This window comes from Nematostella vectensis, chromosome 10 (assembly GCF_932526225.1).
Source record: "Nematostella vectensis chromosome 10, jaNemVect1.1, whole genome shotgun sequence".
In the NCBI taxonomy this organism is placed as follows: domain Eukaryota; kingdom Metazoa; phylum Cnidaria; class Anthozoa; order Actiniaria; family Edwardsiidae; genus Nematostella; species Nematostella vectensis.
Window position 1 is genome coordinate 6,141,386 of NC_064043.1, and position 11,479 is coordinate 6,152,864.

An 11,479-nucleotide genomic window follows, 5' to 3' on the forward strand; every position below is an offset into this window, starting at 1 on the left:
AAGGTCGCAAGCTTGTAGGGACAGCGCTCGCTGTAGGAGCGAAACCAAGGGAAATACATCCAGTTGAAGTAGGGATACGTGTTTTATACCACATTAACAAGACATTAGACCTTATTTGGGAGTAAAATTATCCTATATAGCCAGTGGTACAAGACCCCGCGGCGCTGTCACAATCTCTGTTTACTAGTTCCCAGCCCCTCGCTTTCCGGGGGAGTAGTCAAAACCAACATGGCCGACGACCGAAGGCAAGCCTTGTGTGCATTCCACAGCGGCCATGCACGTTGTCTTTATTAGACCCCTCCATCAACGCGCAGTATGCAGAAACCACCCCCTCCGGTCCCTTCGCACCCCAAGGCCAAGCAGAAAGTGGTAAGATTATTTCATTTCTCTGTGAAAGAATGCACCGTTCGATTGATTGGTTCATTTTTTGTTTAGATTGTTCATTGTTTGTTTGCGAATTTATAAGTACTAAAGAGTGCAATCCTTTATCACACTCCAGTATCTTAACGGATCTTCGATTTAATCCGTTGCTTCTCTTAAAGCACATCTGTATCTGTGTTGATAAACCTGATTGCTGAGCTGGATGTTTTGTGAAAATTCGTAGTGGGATTGGTTGTGGTTAGGCTTTAGATTTACACTCATGCTCCACCTTTTATGTATAAATCGCTCCAATTGAAGCAACTATGACAGTGACAGCATGGTGAATATGACCTCTAAAATTGCTTTCATGCTTAGTGGTCAACTTAAAAACTAGACATGTTCCCATCCTCAATAGATAAAATATAAATCAACCAAAGTTTGAAGAGGTGAAAATGCCTCTGTGAAACAAATGAGTTGTGCTGACGTTTCGAGCGTTAGCCCGACAGCAAGTGTTCGCTCTGACGAAGGACTAACGCTCTAAACGTCAGCGCAACCACTCTGTTTCACAGAGGCGTTTAAAGATACCTTTTCAACTTTTGATTTCTAGCTTGTCTATACAATGCCTATGCAGACCATCTAGTTTTACTACAGCTTTTCTGTAGTCTCTCTAGTTATACCTCTCCTTTTCCAAGATGGCAACCATGCTAAAATCTGGCATGAAGATATAGGACCTGTTCGACCTGTAGCCAGGATTTTGAGGGAGGGGTGGTTTGTTTATCCATAAAGCGGACCATTTTCTCTTAAGTAGCTTGTCCTACTTCATAGTGGTACTTTACCTTAATTAGAGCGGACCTTCCAGTCGAGTGGGGGTTCTTCTGAACCCCCAACCCCCCTGGCTATGGGCCTGGAGGTATTGCATTCCTTTTGGTAGTAATATTCTGTTTTTCAGGTTTTCTGTGGATGGCTTAGAAAAGAAGGAGGAAGTTTTAAGACTTTAAGATCACGATGGTTTGAAATAAAAGGCGATCAGCTCTATTATTACAAAGACAAATCAGTGAGTAAAACAATAAAATCTTGCCACATGTAAGGTAAATTTCAAAATATTTTGTTTCTTTATAAGATGCATTTCAATTATGAAAGTCATTTTTGAGTGAGAAACACGTATCTAGCTTTCCTGCTGGTTTACATAGTATGGCATCTTATACAGAGAAAAGGAGACATGTACAGTAATAACCACCAAATATTAAGTATTTTTAACAATTCACACGCTATACTTCTAAAAATTCCTACTCATTCACAATAACTATTAGCCTTCTATGTATTTAAGTAAGGCCAAGTGCTTCAAGGGTTAACTGAGTCTTAATGCTTACATCCTAAGGATCCACGACCTGCTGGTGTGGTCCCACTTGCTGGAAATGAGGTCATCCGACATTCTCCAGACCCTATGGATCCTGGAAATTACAAGTTTGAGATTGTTTGTAAGTGTTGTGTTAATGTGATGTTGACAAATGAGACTGGGACCATAGATAGTTATGGTCTTTTTGTAGGTTAGGATACACAGGCGTTTCTACTCAGAGAAATTGATTTAAAAATATAAAAAAACGAAAAACCACAGAAATATATTGCCTGGCATTGGTAGAATGAATTCTTAGGGTACCAAACCAGCCACACCTCTTTCCATTGTTCCTTACAGCAACTATAAAGGAAAGGGGGTAAGATAATTCATTGATCCTTCTTACAGCCGGTAAAAACAGAGAGGGTAGACCTGTTGTTGGATCTCATGAAACATTTGTGATGATTGCATCGACGATGGAGGAAATGGACCGCTGGATTGGTGCCATCAACCGCATCATATATAAGGTTTAAATCAGGGACAGATCAAGGGGGTCAGAGGGGGACGGATATTAGAGGAAATGTATGGGGGCTAAATTCCACATTTTCACTTTCAGCCTTATATATTTTATATAACAGTGCCCTGCTTGTCAGTCCTGGTCCTCTTAAATGGCATGAATAAAACTTATTTGTGTGCCCTGTGATGATTTTCATCTATGTTTTATTTCCAATGGTGGAAACTCTTGGTTTTTTGAAATGCTATAATTATCATGTTATATAATTATTCCTAGTCAATTTAGAGAATTAGCTTTTACTATCAAATTGTCAGCCTTTCTCTAAGTGTATTTATTTTGCTATGCATTCCATATACATTTTTGAGGCAGGTTACACAAACCCAGTGGAAAGTTCCCTTTATGCTGTTTCTCTAGATTATTATGGTTTGCATATTATCAAAGTTTTTATTTGAAGTGCTTTTGTAATTTTATGGTGTGATACTCTTAATGTAACTGCAATCTTTACCTTTGATAAAATATTCAAGGCAATGAGAAGCTCATAATGAAATTCATATGTTTATATGTTCATAAGAAAAAGAAAGTCCTTTAGAGTGCTAATATTGACATATTTCATTGTTTCAGCTTTGATGTATGTTGACATGTTTTTAATTTTTTTTTTAGCCATATGGTGGAGGAATGTTTGGAGGAGACCTGTGTGAAACCGTAAAATTTGAAGCAAGGAAAGGAGGAGGCTTTGTCCCCATTGTGGTTGACGTTTGTATAGAATATATTAAAAAATATGGTGAGTTTTTCTCTGTTAATCTCCCTCAGCCAGGCTTCATTTTAATTTTAACCAATTTTTAATTCATTATCTCTCAAATTAACCAATTTTTAATTCATTATCTTTCAAATTAACCAATTTTTAATTCATTATCTTTCAAATTAACCAATTTTTAATTCATTATCTTTCAAATTAACCAATTTTTATTTCATTATCTTTCAAATTAACCAATTTTTAATTATTATCTTTCAAATTAAACAATTTTTATTTCATTATCTTTCAAATTAAACAATTTTTAATTCATTATCTCTCAAATTAAGCAATTTTTAATTCATTATCTTTCAAATTAACTAATTTTTAATTCATTATCTTTCAAATTAACCAATTTTTATTTCATTATCTTTCAAATTAACCAATTTTTAATTCATTATCTCTCAAATTAACCATTTTTTAATTCATTATCTCTCAAGGACTTGAAGAAGAAGGGCTGTTCCGGCTTCCTGGAAATGCAAAACATATCTCAACTCTCAAAGCTCAGTTTAATCGAGGTATTGTAATCGTATTGTTATTGTAGAGTTTGTATTCACTTGCATTATTTAGGCCTCTTTGTTTTGAGACAGCTACTTATCAGGAAATTACCAGGGAGGGAAAGATATGACAGCCCCATGTTACAGGTTCGCCCTATCAAGGGAACCAACTCTCAAAATGCCTGACAAACTCAGAAACCAGATCACAGGACTGGTAATCACTGTTAGTAAAAACAACCCCCAGAGTTTGTACCCAGGTCATATCAATTTGGGGTTTTCTCAGAGGTGTAAATAACCTGGCCCCCTACATTTGATACTTTTAATCCCTCATCTTCTTGGATAAGAAACTTTAGCCAGAGATTCTGCCCCACACTGCACTTTATTAACCTCTATTTGGGGGCACAAATGAACAATGCTGGCCAAGGTACCATCAAAATGACAACACTCAATTAATTACTCACACTCATGAATGTAAACTATTGATCACTAACACTCAAAAGGTTGTTGCATGTAAACTTCATTTGCATGTGAACTTCATTTGCATGTGAACTTCATTTGCATGTGAACTCCTTAGGGAATTACTTATTTACTTACTGCACTAAACTTCTATATTATTATAGATGTTTTTCAGTATCCTTCTGCTAATATTCCTCATAACAGTGAACCCCCTTAACCTCTGCTCTCCCCACTCCCCCTGAAAATCATGTATCTACTACATTTTGGATTTTTACAGCATAATATATTTTCATATTTTAAAGGTGAAAGCCCTGAGTTGTCAGATGAGAAGGACATTCACACGGTGGCATCATTACTGAAACTTTACCTGCGTGAGCTCAGTGAACCTGTTATTCCTTATGACTTCTTTGAGGTTTTTCTCACTGCTGCAAAATGTGAGTCTTAATAGGTTGTGTTTCCAGCTGATTAAACATTTAATCTGTCTGAATCTTGTGTTTTTTCTCAATGCATGATTTGCAGGCTATGAGATGTATGAGGAGGATGGTATAACTTCCATAACGAATCATCTTAAGCAATTACCTCCACCTAACTTCAATTTGCTCAAGGTGCTAAGGTAATGGGCCTATCAAAAAGATCTACTATCATGTTACTTGCATGATGTTTTTGGGGATTGGCGTTACTGCTTTAGGTATACAAAACAGTAACTTTTGAGTATCAAAGAGTGTCTAGTGTGCAATTCCACAAAACCTTATTGTGTGTTTTTAGCCGATTCCTGTTTGAAGTTCAGCTACACTCAGCCAAGAGCAAGATGGACATTCGCAATCTGGCTATGGTTTTTGGTCCTAACATTTTACGCTCAGGGGTAATAGACTCTACTTAAATATTCTATTGTAAGGGCAAATAGATTGTACTAAGACATTCTATGGTCAGGGCATAAGGGGCCCGATATATGACCAAAGATTTACTACTACGGTCGTAGTAGCGTAGTATCTTAGTAGAGCGTCAAAAGTCAAACTCTCTGCAACAACTCAAATCGGTAGAGCATATGAGAAAAGCTCTCTGCAACAACTCACAACCTTGTTGCTGCCTGATCTAATACTACATCCAATAATGGGTTTTATTTTACTGAGCACGCTATATATTATATAATTTCAATCTAACCCCTATCGTGTAGTATTTTGATATCTTAGAAAAGACAAAACAAAATTGAAATTTTCTATCAAATCCCTACCGTAGAACCGTAGTAGAGAAGAAAAAAATACATTTTCTATTAAACTCCTTCCCTAGTACTGTAGTATCGTAGACAGCCATCTTAAACAGTGATTAGGACAGTAAATGTATAGAGATTAATGAAATTTGCAGAAAATTTTATTGTATTGGTGCTCTAGAGCCTCAAATCTAAGGTTTTCTCGGGGAAATACACCCCAGACCACCCAAGTTTACTTTAAAAACTATATTTTGTCATGTTTAGTCTGAAGACCCACAAGTAATGATGGAAAGTACAGGCCAAGTTACTGCCTTGGTCAGCATCTTCATCAAACGCCATCAGCTCTTCTTTCCACACACTGATGATGAGAAAACTTACACAAGGCAAAATAATACCAGGTCAGCCATTTGCCCGTTTGTTTGTTTGTTCATTTTTTTTCAACGGTTGTGAGACCTTTAAAAAATAAAATACATATCTTAATAATCATGCATAAAACAACGAACTAGAAAACAGAGCCCTAAGTATCTCGGGCTTTGTATTCCGCGCAAGAACACTGAAAATATCAGTAATGCTTTTTTTTAGCCAAGACCCCACTGCTAACCTGATCGACCTAACCTTCGGATCAGACTCGCCCAAGCTCTTGCGATCAGGCATGCAGTCTCCATCGGGGAACTTCAACCCTCTGGACGCCAATGAGCTTTTCCCGACCGAGGACTCTACGAGAAATGGCGCGAACGTGGCAGACGGTAGGGACACTAGCAAATGGGGGATTGGAATAAATCTAACAGATTGTATTTTCGTGTTTTGTCTCGTACCCAACTTAATTTTTTTTAAATATTACAGAAGAATCCCATAAAACTAAAAACTGAAATGTCGTTTTTTTTTCTAAAAGTCCTACTTTTTCCTCCCGACATGTCTTGTATATTGAGGACTACACCCACAGCTTCGGGATGACCCCCTCCCTCCTGCCGAAAATAAACTTTTATCCACCGCTAGAACCGCCAGCTTTTTAATTTTTTAGAGGGAGATTCGAAAATCCAGGAGCTAGAAAGTGAAGTCGAGCTACAAGCCCGGCGGATTAAGGACTTACAGGTGGAGCTAGAGAAACAGAGAAAAGTCCAGGAGATGCTGCTTATCAGGCTGTCAGACGAACAGCGAGCAAGGTAGGTCGTATTTTGAGGCACTAGAGAAGAAACCAGAGACAGGGAAGAGAGCGGACGCGTAAAATGCTTTTCTTACACGTGAAAATCAGATCAAGCGAAGGAGACGCAAGAATAAAGGAACGGCTACTTCATTTACACCCGTGTGACTCACAATTTACGCAAGCACAATGATCAATTTATTTATCTGTATTTCCAGAAAATATCCATACCCCCCCCCCCCCCCCATTGAGGGGATTGGAAATTCCAGGGGGGTGGGGGGTTCAAACGCCCAAAAATTCCCAGAGGGGTAAAATGCCCTTTTCCTTAGTAGTTACTGTATTTTTTTTTCTGGGGGTTGGAAATTCCAGAGGTGTGGGGGATCGTGGATATTTTCTGGAACTACACATTTGTTGCTTTGTGAGCAAATTCTCTCACTAGATCATTTAGATCGCTCTTCAACCTTCCGCTTAACTTTCGAAAGGTTATTTTATTACAAGGTTATAACAAGGGCATTGAAAGGTTGCAAGTTGATAACAGTGTTGTGTTTCGTGTTTGTTATAGAGTTGCTGCTGAAGAGAGACTTGAAAAGCTGAATACAGCAATGGACGAGTTTTGCGGGAAATTTGGAGGATTTTCAATCAGTCAATAGACATGTTGCCTTATGTACAAAAAACAAGAAGCATAACGAGCTAGACATCAATCTGTCAGCAGTGTATAACTAACCGTTTCTCGTTTATATTCTTTCCTTTCGCGTAAAAAAAAATGAGAAAAGAGAAAAATAAAGCTCCATCTACACTAACAATTTATTTTAGTTTACAATTTTTTATGTGACAATTTGTATTTGCTAGTGTAGATGGAGCAAAGATGGCAATTTTTATGTGGCAACTATAGTTGATCAAAAGCTAGCAGGTTTGCTTTTTCTCAGCAATTAAAAATTTTCACACATGAAAAATTGCTAGTGTAGATGCCAACAAATATAGTTGTCAACTTAAAATTGTTAGTGTTGCACCCCCCCCCCTCCCTTCCCTTGGCGGCCAAAAAGTGGGTATTTTTTTACTATGCCTTTTCCATGTGATACCACTGCGCACCCCCCCGGCCGGTCCTGGAAATGCGCCTGCGAAGATTAAAAAAAAAACGCTTGGTCACTGGGTTACTTCGTTTTGTTTGTATTATTCTGAGGTTGTAGATCTTACTTCCTCCACTGCTTTAGAAAGAACGGCGAAAATTTACACGACAAAATAAAACGATGGAAATTAAAAAAAGGCCAGAAATAAAATGCAATGTTAAATTCACTCTCAACTTTCAGATGCACATAATCGTAAAATGTGAATGAAATGTATCCAGATATAGAAGAATTCCTTTTATTACAGGTACCCCTTCTCAAGGTGGGTAGAAAAGGGATAAATGAATAAATAAATTGGGAAAGCTATTCACTCTCTATGCTAAATTAAGAGAGCGCAGATTTCAGACATGGTCGAGTTGAAGGCTTAGGAAGTCGCCTCAGGCAGCCTCCATACAACTCAAGCCTGACCACGGATAACAGCTTAGGTCGAAATTTTTGGAGGGAGGTTATTTTGTGGAGGGAGGAAAACCGCAGACAAACCCCCAGAGCAAAGGAGAGACCAACTCCGGTCGTCTAACCCGGAACCAAGTAGTGAGAGGTACTGTCACTACAAAGCGACGCTCTGCCAACTGCATTACCTAGGCTTCTTTTGAGAGCAGGCATTGAATTCCCCTATCTATACTGTATTAGTTCAAAGAAAAGCTTTCTAATGAGCATCATGTATCCATACTATCTGCCAGTAGCCATTACACAAGGTATAAGGTAATTCACACTTTCTGAAGGTGTAAAGAGCCAAAAATTTCCTAGAGCCGTGGCTAAATGAGGACACATTGAACAGGTCATGTATAGTATTAATTTCCCAGAAATTTTCTATTAATAGCCTTTATGATATGTAGCTGTAGCTAGGGTATAAGACATGATAGAGAGATGAGATGGGAAACATTTTATCTACCTTTGACTGGGGGCTGATAAAATAAGTGACAGATAGACAAGACATGTAACACACAAAAACAAAACAAAAATAGTTGAATGTTTAATTTTTTTCTGAAAATTTAAATCTGAGTACATAATGACAGTGCACGATAAATGTAGAAATACTGCTAATAAGCAAACTTACAACTATTGATCACCATTTCAGAACTAAAATTCTGTACAAATTTGCCCATTGATTTTGCCTGGAAACTATGTAAACTATTCATGATCATCTGCTGGTTGTGTTGAATTGCATGAAGTAGGCAGCAGTAGGTGGATTTGTGTACACCTCTTTGTTGACATATTCTTGGCTGAAAGAGAAGGCAAGACAATTGGTTAATCCTTAAATTCCAAAATGGGAAAAATACAGGGTAGGGTATCTCTGGGACATTTTTAGCTTTAAGCCTTTGACCCAAATTTTGCTAGTATAATTAGTTATGTGGGTGTATTTCAGTATATTTTTATAAAGGTTATCTGAAATATGTTAAGCTAGTCTATTACCCCCCAGAGTGCTACCTTACAAATTAACAGTGTCATCCCTAGGAAATTTGTCTGCCAACTAACTAGAAAATTTATTTTACCAAATTATTTGACAGCTTGTGCTTGGTGTGACAAATCTGCTTTAATATGATATATGGGGAACCTTATAGTTTTACTTACTGTGATTTCTGCTCGGCTGAGAGTCTGAGGTTCTCTTGAGCCTGGTCTTTCTCAAGCTGCTTTCGCTTGCGTTCCAATTCCCGCTCCATCAAGATACCAGCCTTGGCTTGTGTTAGCAACAACCGCTGGTACTCCTTTTCACGTTCTTCCTCCTCTTGCTTCAGTCTCTGTGGAGATCGTAAAAGTCCGAGGTGAGACTATGTTGTGGTTTGAAATGCTTCTTGGTTTGAAATTGTTAAAACCAGTTTGAAAAAAATTCAAACCATGTCACATTTGTTGTGGTTTGAAATGCTTCTTGGTTTGAATTTTTTTCAAACTGGTTTTAACAATTTCAAACCAAGAAGCATTTCAAACCACAACAACTACGTTGCCTTCACAAAAAAGCCTTTTTTGACAACTATATGGTGAGGGTGGTTCAAGTAGTCACCTGAAGCTGATTATCTCTTACCTCTTTCTCTTTAAGCTGTTGTTGTTGGATATAGCGTATCTCTGCCAATTGGGCCGGACTCATTCCCTTCCAGCGATCAGTAATCACACGATGCCCCCCAAATGCACTTTGAGCCACATCAGGATTCTCTGTCAACATGTCACCAAATACATGGTTTGAGATTTCAGTCATGTTATCATCAAGCTCCTGCTGCTTTTCCAAGTCCTCCTTCGCTTGCCTCTCCTTCATCAAGGCAAGATTGAAATCTTTTGTGGCCTGGTTGATAGCTCTACGGCAGTCTGATTCAGCTTGTGCAAGTTCACATGCTCGCTGGTCCAGCTCGCGCGCCTTCAGGTCATATAAATAATCACTATATGACTGGTTAGCTTTGTCTTGGTTCTTCTCATTGGATTGTTGTTTGACCCATTCCCTGATGAAAAAAAAAAATGTCAGATATAAAGAAGTCCAAAAAAGTCCAAGGTTTGCATAAATGTATGAATAACTAGGTATGAAGCTGTCCTTCTGAACACTCTTACAGCAAGATGACTGTTGTTTATAACAAAATATAAGAAAACTTAGAATTAAGAGGCAGATTTAGGGATGGGCCAAGTGGGCCCTGGTCCCCCTATTTTCAGATGTTTGACTTATAATAAAATATATAGATATATAAAATATATATAATATTATAAGTATAAGGAAAATATAAGGAAATCATGAAAGAACATTGAATCCCCCCACCATCTTGAAACCCTTGCTTTCCCCACCCCTTTTTTGAGCTCCTGGATCCGCCCCTAATTAATGTTCACAGCTGCTTAAATTCCATGTTCTCTCAATACAGTCTTCCTCCAAGAAAATTAGTTCTTCGAAGAATTCATCCGTTTCTAAGCAACTGCGCTTACCTCATTTGCTCCTCCTGCAGTTTCCTGCGACTTTTGGAGTTCAGGTCTTCACCAACAAACTTCTGCAATGATGAGATACCGCAGCGTGGGTCGTCATCTGAGACTCGGGCAGGCTTGTCCTTTTTGAGACAGTCAGGATCATTCAATTCCCACTCCCTGGTGTCTTCAGGTCTCTGGTGCTCCTGACGGAATGTGTTCACCTCCTTATTAAGCTCCCGGATGTCGTGTTCCTGTCGTTGCTGCATTAGTGCACAAATCATGTCATTCCTTTTCATGTCGGCAGCTGTGTGGATTGAGATAGGGGAAGCATTTAGAGAAAATATATAACGTAAGATAGTCCACTTTTGATTAATTTTTAGCAGCGTTTGAGAAGATGGTAAATGCAGGATAAACAAATTTCTTACCAAAAGCATTATGCCTTCTCTGTTCTTCAACTTCCTGGCGCTTTCTATCAGCTACTTGTGTTTCCAAGGCTTGTAGATCAATCTGAGATTATTATTATAATACAAATTGTATTAGTATAACGTGTAACAAAAAAGCCGACAAATTTGTAACCCTAAATCTACTTATCTCATCGAGTGCGAATAACAAAAAATCTACTTTTAACATACCAAGATTGCACAAAATTATATTACCTTTCTTATAAAATAAACCGGTACACAAATATTTTGCTGAAGTAATACACAGCCGAGTTTGATTTCCTTACCCCGATCGTCCTGACACGGGCGTTGAAAATCCTACTTTGCCGCTGCAATTCACGGTTTCTCCGGCGCTCAATAGCAGCCGTTTCCTTCATATCGACTGGAAGGTCTAGCTTATACATGTTTAAGCTATCCCAGAAATGTCTTGGAGAGATATATCCTAAAGATTTGAGGTAGGATTCAAGTGTTTTTCTGCTTGTTGCTAGCCGTGTTCCGCGCTTTATATCACAAAGCCTAAAGTTTGTCTTCCAGAGGTTGCTAGGTGACGCGCATACCATCATGCAATGCGTGGATTTTTCGCCTCAGGCCTACGCATAAATTTAAATAGCAGGTCTACCATTATGATCAAAAGGTGTACAACTTTTCCAATATTTTTTATAGACGTGACAAATGTCGGAAGTGTATTGTTCTTATATTTAATACTATACACGCCTTTAAAAAATATCTAAGGCTAAACC

General features: G+C 38.3%; 2 protein-coding genes across 2 annotated transcripts; one reads left to right on the plus strand and one right to left on the minus strand.

Annotated features, from left to right (window-relative positions):
* LOC5521974 (rho GTPase-activating protein 24) lies at positions 1–7,591 on the plus strand. Its single transcript, XM_001641805.3, has 13 exons — positions 1–369; positions 1,310–1,414; positions 1,739–1,838; positions 2,102–2,220; positions 2,868–2,988; positions 3,438–3,515; positions 4,253–4,384; positions 4,470–4,563; positions 4,716–4,812; positions 5,422–5,555; positions 5,740–5,903; positions 6,179–6,320; positions 6,861–7,591. The coding sequence occupies exons 1-13, from the start codon at positions 316–318 to the stop codon at positions 6,946–6,948; spliced, it is 1,428 nt and encodes a 475-aa protein (XP_001641855.3). The 5' UTR covers positions 1–315; the 3' UTR covers positions 6,949–7,591.
* A 791-nt stretch (positions 7,592–8,382) lies between these two features.
* On the minus strand, positions 8,383–11,271 carry LOC5521973 (RIB43A-like with coiled-coils protein 2). The gene is made up of 6 exons (XM_001641685.3): positions 11,027–11,271; positions 10,725–10,806; positions 10,321–10,603; positions 9,443–9,851; positions 8,995–9,161; positions 8,383–8,645 (listed from the first exon to the last, which is right to left on the minus strand). The coding sequence occupies exons 1-6, from the start codon at positions 11,141–11,143 to the stop codon at positions 8,564–8,566; spliced, it is 1,140 nt and encodes a 379-aa protein (XP_001641735.2). The 5' UTR covers positions 11,144–11,271; the 3' UTR covers positions 8,383–8,563.
* Positions 11,272–11,479: the final 208 nt, after the last annotated feature.

Coding starts and splice junctions, on each gene's coding strand:
- LOC5521974 (XM_001641805.3), top strand. CDS start 316: ATGCAGAAACCACCCCCTCCGGTCCCTTCGCACCCCAAGGCCAAGCAG. Junction 3,516..4,252: donor CAAAGCTCAGTTTAATCGAG/GTATTGTAATCG, acceptor CATATTTTAAAG/GTGAAAGCCCTGAGTTGTCA. Junction 5,904..6,178: donor TGGCGCGAACGTGGCAGACG/GTAGGGACACTA, acceptor TTAATTTTTTAG/AGGGAGATTCGAAAATCCAG.
- LOC5521973 (XM_001641685.3), bottom strand. CDS start 11,143: ATGTATAAGCTAGACCTTCCAGTCGATATGAAGGAAACGGCTGCTATT. Junction 10,604..10,724: donor GAGAAGGCATAATGCTTTTG/GTAAGAAATTTG, acceptor CAATCCACACAG/CTGCCGACATGAAAAGGAAT. Junction 9,852..10,320: donor CTGCAGGAGGAGCAAATGAG/GTAAGCGCAGTT, acceptor TTTTTTCATCAG/GGAATGGGTCAAACAACAAT.